General features: G+C 46.8%; 1 protein-coding gene and 1 non-coding gene across 4 annotated transcripts; both read right to left on the reverse strand.

Moving 5' to 3' along the window:
* Nucleotides 1-1,295: 1,295 nt before the first annotated feature.
* Nucleotides 1,296-23,649, reverse strand: RC3H2 (ring finger and CCCH-type domains 2). 3 transcript variants are annotated; one of them, XM_042478297.1, is made up of 21 exons: nt 23,445-23,649; nt 17,875-18,182; nt 17,394-17,511; nt 16,077-16,310; nt 15,103-15,278; nt 14,497-14,697; nt 14,007-14,139; nt 13,441-13,559; nt 13,079-13,191; nt 12,259-12,570; nt 11,729-11,958; nt 11,110-11,537; nt 10,639-10,812; nt 10,085-10,240; nt 9,823-9,964; nt 9,403-9,487; nt 9,087-9,168; nt 8,522-8,656; nt 8,051-8,158; nt 7,417-7,559; nt 1,296-6,804 (listed from the first exon to the last, which is right to left on the reverse strand). In XM_042478297.1, exons 2-21 carry the CDS (start codon nt 18,103-18,105, stop codon nt 6,603-6,605), a joined length of 3,522 nt encoding a protein of 1,173 aa, XP_042334231.1. In that variant the 5' UTR covers nt 18,106-18,182; nt 23,445-23,649; the 3' UTR covers nt 1,296-6,602. The 3 variants fall into 3 exon arrangements, with proteins under 3 accessions (XP_042334231.1, XP_042334230.1, XP_042334232.1); XM_042478296.1 differs by having other exon boundaries at nt 9,751-9,964; XM_042478298.1 differs by having other exon boundaries at nt 6,647-6,804; nt 7,436-7,559; nt 9,751-9,964.
* Nucleotides 14,340-14,453, reverse strand: LOC121937428. The gene has a single exon (XR_006105136.1). It is a non-coding gene; the product is annotated as a small nucleolar RNA SNORD90 (small nucleolar RNA).
* Nucleotides 23,650-23,718: the final 69 nt, after the last annotated feature.

Below are 23,718 nucleotides of genomic sequence, written 5' to 3' on the forward strand. Positions count from 1 at the left end.
ACTGCATCCCTTGACCTGGACCTTCCTCCGCTCCCATTGGCTGCCTATTCCCGAGGGGCGTGGCCTCCTCCTTTGCACATGGAGCATCCTCATAATAATAATTTATTATTATCATTATTATTAATGGTATTTATACCTCGGCTTCAGTCCTAAAGACGATCAGAGTGGCTTGCAATTATTATGTTCAATTAGACGGTTCTCTGCCCTCACGCTTACAATCTAAAAGTATAGTCATTTTAAAGGTAAAGGTGGTTTATTGTTATTATTATTGTTATTCGGGAAACATTCAAGAGCAAGGCTCCCCAAAACTGTTGGACCTCTGCCTCTGGGTTCCCAGGAGAAAGAAGAAGAAGCAGCAGTAGCCACTGGGCTTTCCAGAAGGAGGCTCCCAGAAGGTCCATGGCTTCAGAAAGTGGCTTTTTCCCAGTGTCCCTCTCTTGATCTTCCATTGAGGCCAATGCTGCTAGAAAGCCTTACGGCTGGATGGAGGAGGAGGAGGAAAAGGGGCCCTTGGCTTTGCCAAGCGAGGGATGCCTCTACACTTGGCGCTTCCGTGTGTGTGTATCAGGGGTTGGAGGACACTTCCCATCATTCTCACAAGGCAGAGCATGTGGGGAGGTCTTGGAGGACACTTCCCATCATCCCCAGAACATGCAGAGGTTGGGGGAAGGTCTCCTTGCAGCCTGTCTGCACCCTTGGCCCCCTCCAGCCCCTTTCTGGAAATTCCCAGAATCCTTGGACCCTCCAAGGCCATGGGCATGTGGGCTGGTTGGGGGTGATGGGAATTGTAGTCTGAGGACTCCTGCTGGCTCGTGTGTGTGTGTGTGTGTGTGTATACAACACAACCGCAAAGTCATAAAACATGCACACTCTGCCTCTGCTCTGCTCAGCTTCCTTCCCTTCTCTTCCCTTCCTTTCCCCTCGTCAGGAAGAAGGGGATGAAGAAGAACAAAGGAAGACTGCGTTCTGCGGAGGGAGACTTGCCCCCCCCCTCTCTGTCCCTCTCCTTCCCTGCTGCACCTTCTTCAGAGGAGCCTGGCCAGTGAGCGACTGACAAACGGACGGAGGGGGGCTCCAGATGACCGGCTCCTGGGACGTTTCTTGGAAATCAGGTGGGGACATTCCCTGAACCCCAAAACCGTGCAAGTCCCAGGTAAAAGGGGGACATGGCAACCCTACTTTCAAATCAGGACCGTCGAAGGCCATGAGCGAACTCCCTTCCTCTCACTATTCCAAAAGAGACTGTCTCTCGCACTCGCCACCCAGCCGTGCTTAAAGAGGAAAGCAAACCAAAGTTTAGGTGGACAATGTTTTTTTATTTGATGGCATGCAAATACATGTCAAGTACTGCAAACTTCTTTTTGTTAAGTTTTCCTATTAATTCTCTCTCAAACACCGAATAGAACAAACAAACCACAATTTGCTAAAGTCTGTGACCAGCCCAAAAGCTAACGAATCACCTCTTTTCCACTCCAGTGCTACAGCAAACACACGCACAACACACGCAAATAACCCACTCGGCTATTCAGGCTAAATCACAAAGCGTCCAACCGTCCCACCCCCAAAAATACAGACCGTACGGTCCAAAGCTTTCCCAGTTAAAATCCTATTCCTAGAACACAAAAGGGAAATAAAAAAGAACATTGCAATTTGGAACTTGTTTAAAAAACAGGACTAAACGGAATAGAATTGGTTCCCCCGCCCCACAAATATATCCCCCCCTTTGATTTTACAGATTCGTTCTTTTAAATTATATATATATATATATTTTAAATAGACACTTGAGAATGCACCATTAAAAATGAGCATTAAATCCATCGTAGCGATGGTGTCTGCTTTATTATACATGATGGGTGTACACCATCGTTTTATCTCAATTTACATTTCAATCGAACAATAGATTTGCAAAGAAAATGTCTAATACAGACGTAAAAATATTCACACTTTGAGCTTCACAACCGGTTGTACAATTGACAAACAGGCCTCTTTTCCCAAACTTTCCTAGGCTAAGCAAGGTTAGAAAAACGTTAAAATCAACTCAACCAGAAAAAAAACCCAAACAAACCCATGGTGTTTTTTTCCTTTTTCCTTTTTAAACTTCCAGGGAAAAGAATATATGCGGAATATAGTATAAATGCGGACAGCAGATACTGCAAGCTTAAACCACAATACTCCAGAGTGGCTGCACAGTGGGCGGGTGCGCAGTACAAGGAAAAGCCACGCATGTTGTATCACAACTACAGTATAAGGCATTTCGTCCGCCCCGAGAAAAGGAAAACGCATGCATTCCCATGCCTCGGACTAAAGGACGGAGGGACTCCGCTGTCTAAGTGGGTCGAGGGATCTCTGTGCCCATGGACGCTGCTCTCTTTTCTGGTGTCCCTAAACCCAGCCAGAAACCATTTCATTCCAAAATTAGGTCAAGTATATAAAGTGTCAATTTGAAAAGCTCCACAAAAAAGTGTGTGTCTTTCCGTGCCAATTTTAACAAAATGTGGCTTTTTCTCTGAATGGGTGAGTGGGACGTCCAGCAGTTTCGCCTCGTCCCGCCTCAAGCCCTTCCCATATTGTGGGGATTTATTAAGTCCTTTGTGTACTTAATACTTTGCCCGCAAAGTACTGTACTACAACTTCTCCTCCCTTAGGGAAAGGCTTGGGTTAGCTGGGTTAGTTTGAGTGGGAGGGAAAGTAACCCAACCCTCTGCCGCCATCGCCACGTCACGCCACACCGGCCTCTTTATCGCCGTCTTTGAATTGCAAGTCCACGCTCTACAGACAAAGGGGCTTCAAAGTTAAGCCCACGTCACACGAAAGCGGGTGGCTTTCCATTGATTTCTACAGGGGTGGGGAACAGGTTCTTCGGATTCAAACTCTGCGAAGCAGAATAGAGTAGTAAACATCAGGGGAAAGTTATCAGCCCACAAAACAGGGCCACAAAACGGACAGCGACTTCTGCTCCTCGCCCTTGCGTTGCCAAAAACCCTGTCCATCCTGAACTGCAGCACCTGTGCAATTTCCCTTTTCTTTCCAAACTGGAAGGAGGTTATGTTCCAGCTACTGCGCAATTGCCATGTGCACTTTATACTCAACAAGTTTTCTGCGCTTCATGGCAGAATCACAGTCAGCTGCCCTTCCTATTGAGGGAGACCCACACCGAAGGGAACTTCTGCAATGGCAAGGGTCAAGAGTGTTAGTTGGGATTGGCACGGCTGATGTAAAATGAAGACTATCTGCAAGAACGGCATGCTGGGCAAACCCACGACAGCACAGGCCCCACAACATTGATGTACACACCTTCCACACAGGCCACAGCCATGTTCCTTCATTTGTGGGTTTGCTACAGATAGCTTTGAGCAAAGGTGGCACCTACCACTCCTGTCACCTTGCAAACCTCACTATGAGGCACTGAGTCAAAAGTCCCTCCGAGTCCACGTTTCCAAGACATTTTACCTGATGCTGCAGCCTTCCTTTTAAGTGGGTTTGCCTGGAATGCAGGATTTTACAAAGAACAAATGCCACCTCCTTAGGGCTACGGACAAGAAGGGACCTCTTCTTCCCCTTCGTACCAAAGCCTGTTTCCTCTCATATTTTTTTTGGCTAACTTGATTTCCTAAAGGCAGAGCCCTAAAACAGGCTACTGAACGGCTCTGGTCCAGCACCAATATCCCTAGAAACTGTATGTCCCGCAGCCGGACACAGCGGCAAAATAGCTTGTGCTGCCATGTACCCAGCGTCGAGCCAGAAGAGGCCACCATTTTGTGGCAAGATCACGATGGTTGGTGGCTAAAGCTCAGAGAGAAAGATGGCACATGGTTTAAAGTTCAGCTGGTTGCTCTCGCAGAGCCAAGCAGAACTCTTCAATGGACCCATCGTCCCCATGAAGTCTCATGGCCCTTTGCGGTAAAGCGACTGCACAACAGTGGCTCCCCCCTGCCGCCGCCAAACAAATGTAAACAAAGCCGGTGAAAGGACAGCAGAAGCAGGTTTCTCAACATGATGCCGCCAGAAAAGCGGGCAAAGATCTGTAAACAATTTATCCTCAGCCCCTTCTTCCTCCAGCAGAACACAACCAAAGTTGTAAAAAGGGCGGAGGATCACATAGTTTTGTTTTCTAAAAACGTAGATGTTAAAAAAGGTAAAATGCACAAGATTTGTTCGGTTAATATATATTCACCCTCAGATTGTGCTGAAGATGCCCGGCGGCGTTCTTGGTTTAACAGAGGGGCGATTTCCCTGAGGGCAAGAATAAGGACCTCTCAAACCTTTATATGGTTCTATTTTTGTAACAAAATAGTAATTAGGTTTTATTTCTTCCTTTTAAGAAAAAAATTACATCACCTTCAACATGGAAGATCTTATTATTTTGTTTAAATATCCATGTAAGAGAGAGCTTGTTTTGCATATACAGCTATAGTTTATGTTTCGCTATCTGTATCTGAAGTTACACATACTGCAAAAGAAAAAGAAAAGCAATGTTTGGAAGCATTTCAAATGTCATATATAAACTCCTATATACAGAAGAATTAACTGCCCAGCTAGAGCTGCAAAGTGACATTCCACATCGAAGGTGGAAAGTGGACAGATACTTCAAACGTAGTTTTGATTCCCAGGGGCTTTGCCTTGTCTTGCTGCTAAAGGGAGGCAGCAAGAAGCTTCAGAAGGTGCCCACTGGATAGCTAAGAAAAGAGACTTGGCTGCTGTATTACAAATAGCTCTTTACACGTTAACAGTAACTTTAACAGTATTAAATAGGTGGACGACGCTTTTGGGATTCTCCAAAAACCAAGGAGCCCTGGGATTTCTTTTCCAGTTCCTATTTACAACATAATTTCCCCCTCGTGACCTCGCAAGACAGGAGCGATTTGAAAAGCAGAAGGCCTGTGACCCTCGGAGAAAGGCCGTTCCTTCTCCTGGCACCTGCCCCTCCCCTGATCCTGAAACTGGTATGCTGGCACCTCTGTTTTGTCAGGAACATGATCGCCTTCGTATTGTGTTTCTGTGTTTTTAAAGCCATTTGCTAGCAGGGTGAGCCCTTGCGTACAGTACGTACTCCCTGGTGAAAACTGCCATTTGGCTAAAATATTCCAGTACAATTTTCAGAGTAAACAACTTCACAGAAGTTAATCAACAAACATTAAAAATAAAATTAGAGAGAGAAACATAAATGAAAAAGAAACCCCAAAAAGAGTGCCACAGAAGGGGAAAAGGCTGATAAGAAAACCAGTTCAGAAAGTAGAGAGCATACTCTTCTACTTTCAAGGTTTGCCTGAATTTTTAAAAGCAAGGGAAAGGAAGGAAATGTCTGGCAAAGGTGCTCGCTTATAGGGAAAGACGTTCCTACTTTTGCTATATTGTGTGATGCGTTGTTTTAAACCGCTATCTTCAAGAGGACATGTTTGTTCATGGTTCTGTACAAGCTCAGCTAAAGCTATATTATTAAGTAAACACTCAAGGCCTTGTCAGAATTAAATAGTAATAAACCTAAATACTAATATTCTTGGTAATACTATAACCAACACCACATCATTCTGAGGGTCTAGAGGACTACTAATCTGTGATGGTTATTAGGATTGTTTCTAAAAGTACAGCAACAGCAATACTGTGTTGTTTTAGTCAGTGCAAACGCGACAGACAGGAAATGCTTTTGCAGAAGAAACTCTGTGAGGCTCTGGATGCCAAGCAAACTGGGGGAGTCTGCCCCTCGGAAGGAGAGCGGCGTGTCGCCGGAAAGGAACGTAGCGCTTCTGCTTACTACCTGGAGAAGTTAAAAACCAAGTATGTAAGCGGAAAGATGCAGGCACTTGGATTTGCAGTCTGTCATTCGTACATAGGCAAATCACTTGATATATGGAAATATCAAGTTCTAAAGTGGAAAAGGGAGGGAGGAAAAACAAACAAAGATGGGGGGAAGATACGAAGAGGCAAAGTGGCATGCCACTGCATATAATGCAGCGGAGCAAAGCTAGAAGAGAAAGAAAATGTTCTTATTATCAACCCTGAATTAGAAGTCTTTTATGTCAAGAAGATCCCCAGCCTCTCTGGCTTCCTCACGCGCGCGCACTATTTCATGCAAAGCTTCACAGCTGAAAAACAAGCAACGGCAACCAGATGCAAAGTCCTCCCTCACCAAACAAAGAAAAAGAAACAAGGCAAAACAAGTTACTTTTACTTCCCACGAGTCACATCCCCTGAGGATCTGCTGGCTTCGCAATGAGTAACTTGCACATTTTCCTAGCGACGCCTTCGCAAAGCAAGTACGGCTCAGTCGGTGCCCTGGAACTTCATTACACTGATTAAAAAAACAACTGTTAATTGTTCGGTAAAACAACGTCCAGATTCCAGATCGCTTGCGGAAAGTGAACACCTGAACCTAGGAAAGATGGCAGTTGTGGTGTTGCTTTTTCCTTCTCTTATCCTGAACGCTAATGTGACAGGGGCTTGATTTATCAAAGAGTCCACAGGAAACAAACAACCTCAATAGTATTTTCCCCCCAAAAAATATACATTATGTAATATATATATATTATATATATATATGTATGTAAAAAGCAAATATAATTGCTTCCTTAAGCATAGTCACAAGCTTGAACTCAGCACACCTCTCAACTGTGAACCATCTTGCCATTTGCAGCTGGCCTTAGAAAGCCACTTGTCCCTTCCTCCATGATATGGGCCGCCTTGAGGGCCAGGCTGCCCACATTCACGGATGTCGCAATTGGCGTGCTGTTGCTCATGCTGCTCACGGAGCAGGCCGACGGCTGGATGAAGCAAGAAGTCACCGGCAAGACTACTTTCTGCTTCTCCCTGGTTTTTGGGAAAAGGAAAAACAAAAGGTGGCGGGAAGAGGGGGGAATTCTGGTCACGGTTCAAAAATAGGATGCTGGATCATCAATCATTTCGCAGAGAGTGTCAGTACTGCTGGCTGAATCCACAACGTAACTTTCTCAAGTGGATCCCAGTGAAACTGATGGTAACCCTTAGGCTTGCCATGTTTAAGAAAAAACAAGCAACCTAAACATGTGTTTAAAAGCCTAAAGGATACTACGCAACCTCTGGCGTTACATGGAACTCTTCAGCTGCCGGATGCTGGCAATCCAGCTGGAAATGAATCCTAACGCGACCAGGAGATAGCAATGGTTAGCAGGCATTTCAGCACACTAGGCATGCCCATGTATGTGGGCACAGTGTGAGACAGACGCTGCCAACATTGCGACCTGGAAACAGCTATGGCTCTGCAGTTCTTCAGAAATGGGGAGGGAGTAGACATGGGAATTTCAGCATTTAGCAAGTAATTTTTCAAGGGGCTAAAGGGGGCAGGATGAGACAGAATGGACACAGCCTCTATGATGCCGCTCAGTCTCAGGGCAAGGACAGCATTAAAGCGAGCATATGCTGCCATTTTTGTCTAACACTCACAGAATAGCAAGGTTTTCACCTAAACTGGGTTGCTTTGGCTGCCTGGCTTCCTTCTGTTCCAGCGAGTGGCCATTTTCCAGTGTTGAACCGTTGAAGAGATGTTCATCTCGATCGCCAATCCCAAGCTGCAGGCTGAGAATCTCCTGAAAGAGGGGAAAAGGAGGAACAGAAATGATGACAACTGGAGACACTATTAGGATAAGAGGCCCCATGCCTTTATGTATCAGCTGCTGGGAAACAGTAAGCGGAAGGCACAGGTTGGACTCAGTGTCCTGCAGATGGGCTTCCCGAACTGGCCAATACTCAAATTCAACCTATATATGTGTTTATAGGGCCAAGTTCACCCAGTGTGTTTGCATGGCTGAGAGGAGATTCAAACACTGATCTCCCAGTATCCTTGTCAAACACTCAAACCGCTGTAAACATGCTGACCGTCATATTCCTAAACGCTATGACAAGTAACAAGAATAAATCTTCTGGCATATTATCCTTCACGTGGCAACTTAATGGCACTGTTATTCAATATGGACATCTACAGGGATGGAAGAAGACCAATCATACCCATAAACCCTCTCTGCTTCCCACACACAAGCCAAGCATTCTGGAAATCAAAGGAATGGTTGCATTTCCCTACTTCAATTTGCTCTCCCTGTCCGTCAGGCTCATCGGCATCAAGCGCTGAAAGTTCCAGTTCAATGTCTCGGTCCGGCTTTGTGTCTGCGCCATCCTCGGGATAGTCCACCTGATGTGCAGGAAAGGAGAAGCCAAGATTCAAACCCTGGTTTCCAGGGTCATAGTCCAATGCTCAAATCACTTCACCACACTGGCCCCTCAAATACCACCCCCCATATCTACACTACCCACTGTATGTGTAGGGGCTTCAACTTGGAAAGCAAATTGATCCCTGGCCCTCATGTATGTGCCCACATTTAAATAAGAAGTACATATTTATTTGTACATATTAATATGTACAGAAATATCAAATTTATACAACATGTACATTTAAATATGTAAACAAATTCTGTAGCAGAAACAGCACAGGCCTGCTATATCACCTCCTCCGGCATAAAAAAAGCCAGCACATTTACATCTGTTTTTATTTTACCTCGCTGTTCCTCAGATCGATGTCCTTGCTCAGAAGGTTTAAGGCGAGGTGGCTACCTTCGTTTAAGGAGCTCCACTTCTGCTGCGTGGCTAGTGCATTTGCCTCTCTCTGAAGCAGTAAGGAGTTACTTTTGGCCTGCATTGAAAAGCAGTCCAGAGAGAGAAAGAGAAGCGAAGGGTCAGACGAACCACTGCACTCAGCAGCATCCTCCGATACATGGAAGATAGAGCAGCACAGAATGGCATTAAAGAAACAAATGTGATGTTCCTTCACTCTGTGTTTCTCAAAGTATAGGCAAGGTTTTGCAATCCACAGGGCCTCTCTGGAAATGTCAAGCAAAGCCCTCCCATCATTTCCCCAACTGCTCCCAGAATTCACTCCATGCATGTCAAGTCACATTTCTAGTTGTGTCAGGAGGAATACTGCAACCTGGGTGGAGACACAGGGGGGAAGCAATAGTCTGCACCCTCAACAAAACAGAGCCATTTCATATACTAAACAAACTGGTGTTCTGAAATCCTCTGCTCCCCAAAGTCCCCAGGCAAAATTGTCACAACAGCTCTACCTGCTGCAGTTCTATGCTCAGTAGATCTCCAGTACTAGAGTGCTTTCTTGGGGCAGAGACATCTGTAACAATGAACCGATCCCTTTAAAGAGAGGAAGGTTTAATGGGTCACTCCTTGTGAGGTGGAGAGAACACCGCAATGCAACAGCGAGGGGTGCACCCCACCTCCTTGCCCTCCACCCCCTTCCACAAAAAGCCTTATTAAAAGAGACTGGCCCTCAATAATCTTACAGGGATTACTAACAATCCCGCCCACTTCCAGGTATCCCCCTGGCCTTATTGATGAGATCAGGTAGCCAGAACACCACTTGCCTACCGTTCTATGAAAGATGCCGATGAAGTAGAATCTGACGTGTAGGAACTCCATCTTGAATCGACGGTGCTGACGTATGGGATATAATCTGGGATGGGACAACAGAGAAGTTCAGCTCCCTGCCTCCCACAGCCCATCTCTATGCAGTTCAAGGCTCAAAGACCAGAGTTTGGGAATGCTGTCTTTGTGGACTACTCCTGGCTGAGGGATTCTGAGATTTGTAGTCCAAAAGGGAAGAGGAGGATCAGCCTTAGGAGCAGAAGCAGCAAGAGCAAGAGTAGCAGCAGTAGCAGCAGTAATAACAATAATATATAATACCCAAGTCTATCAAAACCCAACCCCGGGCCAAACCTGACATGCTGATCGGCTTTGTAGCACTTCCTTGGGAAGCAGTGGCTTGGATCGGGTCTGTTGTGTGGTAACCTGTGCGTGATGACCGGGAGATGGCACCCCATTTGGAGATGATGGGCCCGTCACCAAAAGGAATGATGGGGTCTTCCTCCTTCACCCGCCTCTGGGTTTCAAAGAGATGCACCCGCCGCTTCATGTCACCGCTGTCCAGATCCTATGGTGAGTCAGAGAGAAAAAGGAGAGCTCATACAAAAGGCCTGTATGCCAATTGGGAGAGGGAGACTCATGTGCAAGTCATCAAACAGAATGAATTGATGAAGACTTGATGCCTTACCAAGAGTACCGTGCCTGAGTTGGCAATGACATCCTTGGGCTCAGACTCAATGGTGTTGATGCAGGAGCTGATGGTGCCACAGGACCAGGGCGAGTAGTGGGAGAGCCGGTCGTCCTCGTATTTGGTGCCACTCAAATCGCCAGAGCTCTCACAGAACTGCAGGAGCAGAAGGCCCAGAGAGATCCTGATCCACTTGTTATCTCCTCTGATCAATCCCCCCTGGACAAACTTCCCAGAGTTAGGGACACAGTGTTCGATAATCTAACAGAAGCTAACCTGCCTCTCAACCTTACCAGGGAGGAATCAGACAAGGGAAACACCCACCTTTTTCTGATACCCAGGGGCTCTAGAGCAGTGGTTCCCAACCTTCCTAATGCCGTGACCCTTTAATACAGTTCCTCATATCGTGGTGACCCCCAACTATACAATTATTTTTCATCGCTACATGCAAATATGTGTTTTCCAATGGTCTTAGGTGACCCCTGTGAAAGGGTCGTTCGACTCCCAAAGGGGTCCCGGCCCACAGGTTGGGAACCACTGCTCTAGAGCCTTACCTCTGTGCCCAGGTCCACACTGAAAAGAGGGGAAGGTGATGGTGGAGACTGCGTAGCTGTTGGAAGGACAGAGGATGACACAAGAGGTGTTTTTTGTGCATGGCACGGAGCCCACTGCTCTGGTTTCCTTCTGAGCGGGTCATCATAAGCAGGCTTCAGGTGGCTGCAAGGCTCCTGGAAGAAAGGCACCAGAAATGCTTGTTATAAGATTGGATTATAATAAACATATGCAGTACAGCTCATATCAAAAGGCAAACTGCATACTTCACATAGGGTTTGTATGTTCAGCTACCAATGCCATGTAGAAGACAGGCAGAGGGCTCAGCCTCCTCTCAGCTGGATAGGGCTGATGGGAGCTTCAGTCCAACATCATCTGGGGATGTTGCAATTTGAACCAGTCTGTCTACCTCAGCACTATCTGAGCCCATCGTGGGCTGAACCTCAGTTCCAAAAATCCAAAGTAATGCTTACCCTCGACAAAGCCACTGTCCTTTGCTCTGCTGGCAGCGGGCAAGCCACAGAGTAGTAGCTATCCAGCGAGTTGTATCTTTCCCGCAGAAAAGTCTGGTAGACGGAGGGGTGGACGACATCCATGGGTGGTAAGGAGTTGCTCCTGATGATATCATCTCGCGGGTACATCTGCGGCCGCCAGATACGCCGGCTGTCATAGACTGGAGCGTACATCCCAGAGGGAACCGGGGGCACTGGCCCATATGGCTGTGGTGGGGGCTGCTGGTACGGAGAGCTCAGCCTGTCCCGAGGGGGAAATGCATTGTAATGGTCACCGTAGGGCACAGAAGCAGGTGGGAGAGGCGACTCCGGGACATTTCCAGACCTCACAAAGCGAGGGAGGCAAGGAGTCACACCAGCTGGGACCGTTGGTGGCGGTGCATAGTAACCTATGGAATGAGAAACATTGGCAAAACTCAGCAGGTTGTCTGCGGTGTCACACTGTTCTCCACCTGAACTCCACACGCCCAAGAATGACACAGCACAGTTGGCACACAAATTCACCTCTGCTACGAATGCTTTCCCTAAAAAAAACCTTCTCACAGCTGGGATAGTGCTCTTCTCAGTATCAGCTGCTCACCTGCTTGTGCGTAGTGCGGGGCCTCATAGGAGAGATGGGCCCTGGGATCTTGAAAATACTGCAGGTTGTCCGAATGTGGTGGGTAGATAGGCACCCTGGCAGCAAAAGGGCCAGATTTGGGAGCAATGGGGCTCATCTCTGTCCCAACAGGAGGAGGAGGAGGAGGAGGAGGACCTATTGAGGTAGCTGCTGACTGGCTGACTGGAGTCTTCGGAGGCGAACCAATTTTGCTGGAAAAAGAGAAAAATTAGTAACTTAGGACCATCCGTTTATGGAATAAATCTTGGGCTGAATTTTGACTAAGCAATTCACTGAATCTACCTATGGATAGAACTTCTTATGATAAAAAGAAAATTCACTCTGTCAGCCCAGGCACACATATATCACAGTGTGAAGAAGCATTCCACTCTGCATGAATGTGTATCTGAGGAGGACACTTCTAGTAAAATGGCCCTAGCTCCCTCCTGCAACTCATCTCCGCTGATCTTCTAGAACCAGCAACAGTAGTATTCTCCTGCCGAGGCACATACTTTTCTGGCAGAGGATCTGTTGGAGACCCGGAGATGTTCTGGCCATTGGTTCCAGCCTTCCCTGCCTTCTTTGCACTCTCCAGAATCCTTAAGGAAGACGTGTCGGAGCAACGGGGAACAAGCTGGGGCACGCCGCTCTCTAGACTTCCAATGCCGTTGGGGTTTGGCACTAGCTTTCCAGCCATCTCCGGGCTTCCAATAATGGAAATTACATTCCCTGCAGTTGTGGACACGGGGCTTGTGACAGCAGCTTTGCCTAGAAGAGGGAAGGTCCGTACTGTGGCAGTGATCTTCTTGTTCCTAAGCCGATACCTGCAGTTAATGAAAAACAAATGAAGGCAAGGTTTTATTCCAGAGCAAGTGAATTGGAGAAAATGGTCTGGCATTAAAGCAAAGCTGTAAGAACAGAGGCCATGCCTGCTAGCATCTGAAGATGTCCCAGAGGCAGTCAAATGGAGGGAGGTTTTGGTGCTACCAGACATGGCTGGCAACCTCCATGCCACTTGGCTGTGACCCCACCACAGGTTTGATTCCCTAAATTTTAAAGGAGCTCTTCAAGGTGCAAAGTGGTTCCCAGCCTCTGGTCCTTCATTTGTTTTGGACTTCAGCTTCCAGAAGCCCCAGCCACATAAGGGGAACTGTAATTCAAAATGCTAACTTTTGTAAACTCTGGTAACACGTCTTTATTCCACCAGGCTAAGCAATGCATGAACTAGAAAAATCTTTTATCCCTAACTGAGAGGGTCCCCAGCTGATAAAAGGGAATGCTGTGCACTGAGAATCCGCAGAGATATTTTTCCTCCTCTGGTCTGGTACTTACTTCTCCAGCTCCTCCTGAGAGTGAGCAAAAGTGCAGTTAGTCCCTCGGGGGCAGCCGCCTTGCTGGCGCAGGTCACGGCACATGCTTGTTTTGTATTTGCTGTTTGGCTGAGGCTTTGACAGATAAGAAGGGGAAGGGGAGTCAGTAAAGCTTTTCGTCAGAGCAGTCCAGAATACAGCCCAAAGTGATCCTTATTCTTCAAAATGCAGGGCCCCCAAACTATAAGGATCATTCTGCCTCACCAGAATGTAGTTGCATTCTGCATTCAGGATGTTTGGAGACAGGTTAAGGAAACCTTTGGTAGTGCAACAAGGAGGCAGAAATGGCAGGGAACGCCACCACTCACTTCTGATTCCACTCACCTGTGGGGCTTCATGGCCTTTCCTACTATAGTTCTGGATGAAGTCCACCAGGCCATGGACGACCGTCTTCACGGCCACCATGGCATTTTCCAGCTGTTCCCATGTTGGAGATGCAGCATCTGCAAGAGTAGCAAGAAATAACAGAGGATATAATGAACAAGTGAGAGCTGGGCACAACATGTTGCATTTCTATGTGTTTTTGTGAAAATGTCCTGAGCAATGGATTGCACAAAGTAACAAAGAGAATTTACCAAAATGTTAATTTAAAATGACTGAAAGTGTTTATTCTTGTGATCAACACCATGTTGCGTGGCAATTAAATATAATAATAATAATAGTAATAGATTAAAAGCACATCCAGCTTTCCTGCTGCGTGTACTGATTTGGCAATCTATAAAGCAACCCCAAAAGAGGAATTTGATAGAGTATGAGAGAAACCAAATATTCTTCTCACTTTTTGACAGAAATGAGCATAAAATATATAAGGATGCACATGCGCTCTCTCTCTCTCTCTCTCTCTCTCACACACACACACACACACACACAAATATTCACACTTCACATACCTGGATTAGGATCTATGTTGGCCAAAAGCTCCAAATGGGGGCGAAGCCTGTTTAAATTTGCGGGGTCATTTGTACGCTGCAGAACGATTGTCAATTCCTGCACACTTTTGGCAAAGGATTCTGGGGACTGAAGCTAAAGAGAAGAAAGAATGCTTTGCTTCAGACGCATTATATTATCCCTATGATTCACTATTGCTAGGGACAGATGCAGTCCAATATTACAGATATATATTCTTTTTATTTGTAACATCAACAGATTTCAATTGTAATATGATCTCAGTTTTTTTTAAAAGCATCTGATAAATTTTAACTGCAAGATGAAAAAGTCTATTGAAATGGGAAAGCATCTTCAGGCAGCATAAACAGGATCAGCGCTGGAAGGCTGTGCCTCTCAGCTCAGAATCTGCCCTATGCAGCTTCATCATCAGACGCCCCGCGCCAGAAAAACAGGAACAAGGGAAAGGCAGATACTTTGGAAGCTGTGGCTCACCTTGTCGATGATGGACTGCATGTGGGACTTGTGGGCTAGATCGCCATAAAGGAGGGAAGACCATTGCTCTGGCGAGATCCGAAGCCCAGCTTCCATGGCAATGTGGACAATCTGAGCATCATGTTCCCTCCTCAATGCCTCGTAGCTGCGAAATTCCTCTTTCAGTTGCATCAGGGAAGAATCCTCGTCCCTTTTGGTGACCTACGCAATTGAATATGCAAGACATAATTGACCCAGCTGCAGTCCAGTCAAACATCTAACTGACTTGGAGGGTGATGGACTCTCCATCTTTGGGGGTCTTTCTATTTTATGTTAAATGGACAGACACCAAGATTTTTGGAAAAATCTAATTCAGTGGCTTCACTGTAGTAGTTTTTTTTTTTTGAGGAATGGGGAAAAGCCATGGGAGCAATAAAATTCAAACACTCCAAATATTTTTCATGGGTTGGCAGCTCTTCCTAAACAACAGTAAATCTCTTCTAAGGTTCCATAACCAATAGTTTGCGAAAGCCAATGCTGGTAAATGGGAGCTACCAAACGACAGAATGAAAGAAAATGCACTTTCATTTTTTAAAAAAGGAAGGAAAAAGAGCAGAGGTGTCACACCTTGAAGCATGAAGCTCGATAAAGCAGCTGCACCACGTGGCCGATGCTGGTTTTTGATGCCTGAGGGAATCTTGGCTCCAGCCTTTGGACAACAAAAAGCACCAAGACTTTCCGGGAGAGGGCTGATCCATCTTCCAAGGCCAGAAGCACCAGCTTCAAGGCTTCCTCCTGCATAGCTAGGAACCCAAAGGCAGACGTTACAGTCTTGAAAGACTAAGAATACAATGGAAAGACATTTTTCCCCCTTACTGATAATTTCTTCCTGAACTTGTGTGTACTTGCGTGGTTTTTTTCTGATGAAAATCCATCATACCAAAGTACAGTGGTACCTCGGGATACGAAATACCCAGGTTACGAAATTTTCGGGATACGAAAAAATCCCATAAGAAATAATTGTTCCGGGTTACGAATGTTTTTTCGGGTTACGAAAAAACTTTTGGTGCTTTTCGGCGCTATTTTACACAGAATCGCGGCTTTTCCCCATTAGCGCCTATGGCATTTCGGCTTACGAAGGCTTTTCGGGTTACGAAAGCGGCCGCGGAACGAATTACTTTCGTAACCCGAGGCACCACTGTAACTACTTTTTCAGAATGAGATCACAAACTAGGGATGGGAGGATCTTCACCAGGAAAACAGCATGGGACAAAGGGATTCAAACAACAGCAGACATCTGTGTGTCGGCCAAGAACCACCATCCCCCTTGGCTTCCCACAGGCCACCCACCTCCAGAGCAAGCCCTAATGCCTCAATTTTCTTTTGTGTCCATCTCAAACTGTGTCACTTCCTGTCACCATTTTGAGAGGGACTTTAGAGGAGATATTTGGGCTTTGGGCATGTCCATACTGAAGCCTGTCTGCCTCTGTGCTCTTTCTCGACATTTGTCAAATCAAGAAAAGACGCTAAGGTAGAGGAGCGGGAATAGTAGCATCTCTCAACAAGTGAGATGATACACATTCTTTCCGCTCAGAGCTTACCTGGCCCAAGGAACTGGCATCCTCGTGCCCGGACAGCAGCCCAGAGGTTGGCAGAGAGCTGCTGAGGGTTCTGGTGCTGCAGGATTAGCTCGGTCACGGTTCGCTCCCCGAGAGAGCGGGCTGCCCGCATGGCCCTGACCCGACCCTCCTCTTCGACCAGCTGACAGTTCACCAGGGTGACCAGCTTCCTTTGCATTGGCCGGCTCAGTGCGCTCTGGTTCAAACTGGCAACACCTTTAAAGTGGGGAAGAGACGAGGAGTGAATGGCAGAGAGGTGTGTTAAACAAAAGAAGGGCTTCAGTATTCAGGGCACAGGGCTGCACAGCATACAAAATATACAGGTCCCAAGAGAAGTAAGCTGACGGGGCTTGGGGCTAGAGTATCTGAAAGACCACTTCCTCCCATAGGAGCATACCCCAAATTTAAGAGCACCACCGGAGGCCCTGTTATATTTTCCCCACTGCATGAGGTTTGGGTGGTGGTTACAGGTGACAGGGCTGTCTCTTTGGCTGCACCCCAACCTCAGGCTGGCTCCGTCTCTTTGGAGTAAAGACTGTGCTGTTTTGCATCACCTTTCACTCTTAAAACTAGGTGTGTCTGCTCTAGCTTTAACTGTTTGGTTTTAGAACTATTTTAAAAAGAGGACTGTTTTTAATTGCTTTTCAGTTATTTAATTTTTAAAACTGTTCTTTTTTAAATTTATTGTGCATTGACTCACAGAGTCTGATGGCTCAAGAGGTGATAATTAAATGCCACAAATAAATACATTTCATACATTCATACATTTCATAAATAAATTTCATTCCACATGGAGGTTTTACGTATCTGAGCATTCCTGATCTGAGCTCCTTTTGACAGCGTTAGGAGGTCGCTTCAGTGGCAGGGCTATATATGGTATCCACTGAAGATCCTGAGTTCAATCCCCTATTATCTCCAGTTTAAAAAGGATCAGATATCAGATGAGACCCTGGAGAGCTGTTGGCAATCAGCCTTTTAATATCATTTATTGTACTTGAATAGGACCCACTCACCAAAACTCTTAAAGTGCCGTGTACTTTAAAATACTAAAATAATACAATGGAAGAAGCAGAATATAAAACCATATTAAAACTAGAAGGAGAGACTAAAGCAATTCACATTATAAAACCAAAACCAGTGCACAATACTGTGGCAGACGGACAAAGAGCCTGACCTGGTATAAAGCAGTGTCCTGTGTTCACATCTTATTTAAAGTCTGTCATCTGAACAGGACTATCAAACTTCCTGCTGGGTTCTGAAGGAAATTGGGCTCCTTGCGTTAGTTTACACAGGACTTACCCTTGCCTCCGCTTAGCGGCCTTAAATAAAGCGCCAGATCTTCGACACACTTCTTCGCCACCTCATAGTGTTTGTTCTCTCCTAGATTGCTTAATTTGATGGTCTGGTGATCAGGGACCTACAGAGGTCACAAAAGTAGAGATGACAATTGTTACTTGCATGCACTGTCTACAGATGCGGCAGGAAATTATTCACCATTTCTATACACAGATCCTAACTCTGGAATTATAGACCATACAGTTACCTTTTTAAAATCTACCTCTGTACTGAAAAGTAGCTGTTTGGGATTGAGGCATTTTTGGAAATGAGGTGCATGCACTTGGGGCCCCCAACAACTTCAGCCAGATTCTCCTTTTCTGTGGCTTACACACACACAGGTTGCTTTCATCCAGGATTCACTTGCCATTTGTTCATCCTAACTCCCAAGAGGTTTTTCTTTAACCCCTGCATGAGCCACACAGAAGCTCCCTGGCTTCTGTACCTGGGCTCCAACTAACTGGAGAAGTGCAAAGTTGACAGGAAGCACGTCGATGTCGGTGTTGATGGCTGTCTGGTCAAAAGGGCAGGCCTTGCGGTGCAACTTATTCAGGCAGGTCTTGCAGACGGTGTGGGAGCAGCCTAAGCTGATGGGCTTGTGCACGTTCTCGTCAAACTCGTTGTAGCAGATTGGGCAGGACAGGAACTCCGTCCACTGGGCCGCCTGCACAGGCATCGTGGAAGCTGAGCGCCCGCCCGCTCACTCGCTCGGACGGCTAGCAGACCATCTCGACACCGTCCAGGGTTTGGCAGCTGTCAAAGCAAACAGGTGTGGTGTCATTCATTGACCTACAAACATTTACAAACAGCTTACACCTCAATTGATTAATGCACCAACAGAGTTGATTCTTCATGATGAGCACTGCCTGGGGGTCTCTGTAAACATTTAACCATCCTTTTCTTTGGTACATCTCCGTTCTAGGCAATCTTTTCTTTCTCCAAGTTTTCCCACAAAGGTTTTCAGTTGGGAAGGGTCAGTGTTGTGAATAAGCCATCCCCTGCCCCCTACTTGAAAGTGTAAGTTGTTTTACTCCTTGTCTTGTCCATTTGTTTTAATTAATCATGTTGTATGCTTTTTCTTTTATACTGCCGGTCATATATCATAATAAAGATGAATGTGATTGCATAAAAGGTAGTATTAAGAATAGTGTCCTAAGAACTGTAGCTTAAAGTTAAGTTTCCAGCCCTTACGCTCTCAAAGAAACCTTGAAAGTGTGCCCAATGTTGACTAAATGACATAAGCGCATAGGACTGCTGCATAAGATTTCCAGTGATCTGTGCAAAGCCCGGGGGGGGGGGGGATGAGTGCCACTTGCATCAAACAGAAAGTAAAACAAGTGATTTCTTCATTACATTTATACCCACCCTTCCTCATAGCTGAGTTAGAAAAATGTGCATGATTTATGGGGCTCACATACTTCAGCTTGAGAATGTTGATTTGAATTCCTCTCTGCATGGGGAATAGATGCACAAATGGCGCAAACACAAAATGGAGAGCTAAACAAACCTGAGCAAAGCTGACACCTGCTCTGTGAAAGGGAGCTATTCCAACATTTGCACATGGTGAGTTCCTGGCTGCCCAAATGACAGCTGCCTGCTAAAATGCAGGAGGAGAAGCTGTCACACCCACGGCTGAAATGCTGCACGGCAAGCAAACAGGTCTTGGCTTTTGGGTACCATAAGGAAGGAAACCAGCTGGTCCGCTTCTGGAGAGAGCAAATCTGCTGCCCAGTTAACATACAGGTAACCTCCCGTGAAGAAACTTGCCAAGAAAACCCCACAGTAGGATCGTCTTAGAGTTGCTGTAAGTCAAAAACGACTTGGAGGCACACAGGAGCAACACAAAGCCTCATCAGAAGACTTCTGCTTTCACTATATTCACTAGGGAGGCACCCACAACTCCTGCCTCCCAGTAGTGCAACCTACAGCCCTTCCCAACCCTATCCTACCTATACATTTTTTTTCACCTGAAAAAGGAGAGCTGCCAGTTTTGGGAGTCTCTAAATCTCCTCCAGGCTCCTTATAGCAGAAGGAGATGAGGAAGTGAGGGAAGGCTTCCCCTTCAATCGATCCATCGCTTTGCATGAGCAACAAAAGCAGGTTATAAATAAAGAAGGAAAGTGAACAAGTAAATAGAAAAAGAAGAAGCCACCGGTGCCAGAAGGATCTGTGGTTGGCGGTGGCCCCTGAACCCGGCCCCAGAGAGAATATGTTGGACCCAGTAAGAATCAGGGTCCAAGGCTTGGACTTGGGTAGGAATAAAAACAGGCAACCAACAGATGTTCTTGTTGGGGGTGAACAAGGAAGGCAACCAAGGAAGAACCCTTAAGAAACTGGGCTCACCTGAGCGCAACCACAGCTCCCAGTTCCATATTTTGGACAGACTTTGGCTGGACGACAATTTGATCAGTCGTAACACGTTGAAATGCATACAAAGAGGCTGGTGATTTTAAGGCTTGCTTTTCTGCACACATTTTTAATTCCTGCCATCTGTTTAAATATTCTGTTTGGAACCCTGGTTATCTAACGCCTGGAAGCAACAGAGGAAGCACTTGAGACAAAGTGTTCTTCTCCCCATGCAGAGCTTTTAACATTTGGGAGGTTTGCTCCCGTTTGTTCAAGAGCTAGTATCTGTGGTGGTTCTGTTCATGGAACATTTTGACGACGGAGTCTAGCTTTCCACAGCATAGTACCCTCCAGATGGGCTTAGACTACAACTCCCACCATTACCTGGCCAGCATGGATTTTGTCCCTGCTGGCTGTGGATGATGCAACATATAGTCTAACATGCAATGGCTGGGGGGTTCTGGAAGCTGTAGTCTAGCCCTGTACAAATCCCAAGTTCTCGTGTCAATTTAGGCCATTTGACTGACCATTCTGTGGTTGCCGGTTTAATGTCACCTTCTTAAAACTAGGCATGATCACTTCTGGACCGAAATAGCCTGCCCACTGGTAGCGCACCAGCTAGTTTTAGTTCAGACGACTGCAATGCTTCGTATGCGATGGCTGTGCTTGAAATCATTCTCTCAGTTAACTCCCGTTAGCTCAGGATGCGGAAGCTTGCTTTCTAAGCATGGTTGGTTATGCCAAACAAACCTCACTGGTTCTTAATCTTGGCCCAATTAAAAAGGTCAGCTACAAAGGTGTTAAGTTGCTTAGGGCTGGATCCTGGTGACCATTAAGGGCCATTATCTATCCCATGATCCTGAACAGGTCTTTGCTGAGTTGTTCTCCTCTACTTCCAGCAATACCTGAAGCCACCAGAGATGAGAGGTTTCCAAATGCTGCATCCTATTCATTATTCATTCATCTGCTATATTTACATCTCTCCCAGGAGAGGACCAGCGTAATGTAGGGGTTTGAGTGCAGCCGGACAAGGTGCTCAGCTATGGAAAGCTAGTCTGCTTCTGCTTGGAGAGTCTCCTTTCTCATTTAAATCACTCTTTTAAAGTGATGTCTGAGGGTGACCTGTGGCCCTTGGGATCCCAGTTTGGAGCTCCTGTAGCCCTTAACCCTAGTAATAATAGCAATAATAATAATAATAATAAGGTCTTTGCATGTGGGGATTCCCTTCCTAAGAAAAGCAATGCTGTTTGATAGGTTTATCATATGTGATACAAAGTATTAATACTATTAATTAGAATAATGACACAGAAGCTCCATTTTCAGGGGAAACAGATCTCTATTCAGCCAGCATTTAGGCAAATCAATATAAAGATGTCAAGAACACGATTTGTAATGTTTCAACTAATCTTGGGACTGGCCCCACAATTAAATAACTCAGTGAGCGACACCCAGAAGCATCCCAAGTCAAATGCCGTTCCATGCCAATCCTAACCAAGATGGAATCCTATTTGAAATAGCCATGTTTCTTTCCAATGAAACACGGTTAGGGGATTGCGGTTACGCTGCAACTGTAAGCTGGCCTTTCTGAAACTAAACTAGCAGGACTCCCTTTAAGGTAGGCATGAAGACAATGTTATAAGCAGCATTTCGATCTTGTACTGCTGTACCTTTCTTTCAGTAACAAGCAGCGAGAATTCAATTGCTGCTTTTGGGAGGGTTGGATCCTCTAGTTTCCTCTTTCTCCAAGTGAAATAAGAGCCCTACGGAAAAGGGAGAGATCCCCAAACTATCCTGAGTTTCAGTTTCACTATTCACACACACACAGAGACACACACTTACTTGCAGGGTGCGCTTCCACTTTTCACACACCAGGCTTGGTTTAGGGCAGCCAGACATGGGGAAAGAGAGAGCCCTGAGTCACAAGGAAGAGCAGCAGCCATAATAATAACAACAACAACAACAATAATAATAGCAGCACCCACATTGTCTAGATGTGATGCCCTGGAGTTTAAATAGGCCTCCCCTAAATAGCATTGAGACTCACTTATTTCTGTACGGCGCTCGCTGCGTCTGCCACAAAGTCAGGGCTCAATCTGAGCCGGGGCACGTTCCTGGAAGACGCAAAGAAATAAAGAAGGCATGCCCCTGACCATGCGCAAAGGGCCATTCTTTGACCACTGGCTAAAGCCTGCACCTCCAGAGAGAAGGCTTATACTGTACCTGGCAGGGTTCAGCTCGCCTTCAGCTGTGGTTGCTGTTGTTTACTTATCTTGTTTTTTTGCCGTATGGTCTTAAAGGACAGGCAGGGTATAAATAAAATTTATCATCATCATCATCATCATCATCATCATCATCATCATCATCATCATCTATGTGTCATAAAAGCTTTTCTCCCTGCACAATCCTGCGCAATGCTGGTTGGGATGTGAGGATGGTTGGGCCATCGTCTTGTGCTGGAAGTCCTAAGGGTCTGAATGAGGCAGAATATATGTATATGTATATATGTGTGTTTATATGTGTGTGTCTATAGTGCCAACAGCATCCATGACATACAAATGCAATTATCTGTATGGCTATAACTGTCTAGCCCTCCAGGACACAGGTCAGTTGATGTGAGATCAATGCTGAGGCGTCCAAGACCAAAGCAAAGCTCTGGCGCCACAACAGCATACTACCCTTCCCAGAATTCCACAGCCTTGAGCCATGATGGATAATGAGAGCTCCAGTCCAAGCATGTCTGGAGGCCCCACAGAAGAAAAAGGGAAGCAGGGCCAACGCTGAAAAGATGATGGGAGCTGTATTCCAAGACTATTTGGAGACCCTTCACAAGAGAAAGGGAAGCAGGGCCAAGGCTGAAGGATGATGGGAGCTGCAGTCCAAGAAGGTCTGGGGGCCCCATAGAAGAGAAAGGGAAGCAGGGCCAAGGCTGAAGGATGATGGGAGCTGCAGTCCAAGAACGTCTGGAGGCCCCATAGAAGAGAAAGGGAAGCAGGGCCAACTGAAGGATGATGGGAGCTGCAGTCCAAGAACGTCTGGAGGCCCCATAGAAGAGAAAGGGAAGCAGGGCCAAGGCTGAAGGATGATGGGAGCTGCAGTCCAAGAACGTCTGGGGACCCCATAGAAAAGAAAGGGAAGCAGGGCCAAAGCTGAAGGATGATGGGAGCTGCAGTCCAAGAACGTCTGAGGACCCCATAGAAAAGGGAAGCAGGGCCAAGGCTGAAGGATGATGGGAGCTGCAGTCCAAGAACGTCTGGGGACCCCATAGAAAAGGGAAGCAGGGCCAAGGCTGAAGGATGATGGGAGCTGCAGTCCAAGAACGTCTGGAGGCCCCATAGAAGAGAAAGGGAAGCAGGGCCAAGGCTGAAGGATGATGGGAGCTGCAGTCCAAGAACGTCTGGGGACCCCATAGAAAAGGGAAGCAGGGCCAAGACTGAAGGATGATGGGAGCTGCAGTCCAAGAACGTCTGGGGGCCCTACACAAGGAAGAGGGAAGCCAGTGCCTCAAGCACAGCCAACAATGAGGGATGATGGGAGCTGCAGTCCAAGAATACGTGAAGACCCCTACACAAGGGCCCCTCCCTCTCTGGCTCAGGAGCGGGAGGGCGGGGGCCCCTCAGGCCACGCCCCTCTCGCTGCCCCTCCCTCCATGCAGGGGGCGGGGCCACCCACCTTTTCCTCGTCTTCTTCTCCGGAGGAACCGCGAAGGCGGAGGGCGGGGAGTCTGAGGCGGCGGCCAGGCCCGCCCTGGAGCTCCTGGGGCCCGGCGCCTCCCCTCAGACCCCGAGAGGGGCGAAGCCCGGAGCGGCCCCGCGGCGTCGTCTTCGTCGACGGCGTCGTCTCCTCATCGCGGTGACAGCCGGGAGCCCCGCCCACCTCTTAGGCCACGCCCCTCACTCTCGCGAGACTTCTTGAGGCCCACGCCGGAACCACGCCCATTCCGCTG

The sequence above is a fragment of the Sceloporus undulatus genome, chromosome 7, assembly GCF_019175285.1.
Source record: "Sceloporus undulatus isolate JIND9_A2432 ecotype Alabama chromosome 7, SceUnd_v1.1, whole genome shotgun sequence".
Lineage (NCBI taxonomy): Eukaryota > Metazoa > Chordata > Lepidosauria > Squamata > Phrynosomatidae > Sceloporus > Sceloporus undulatus.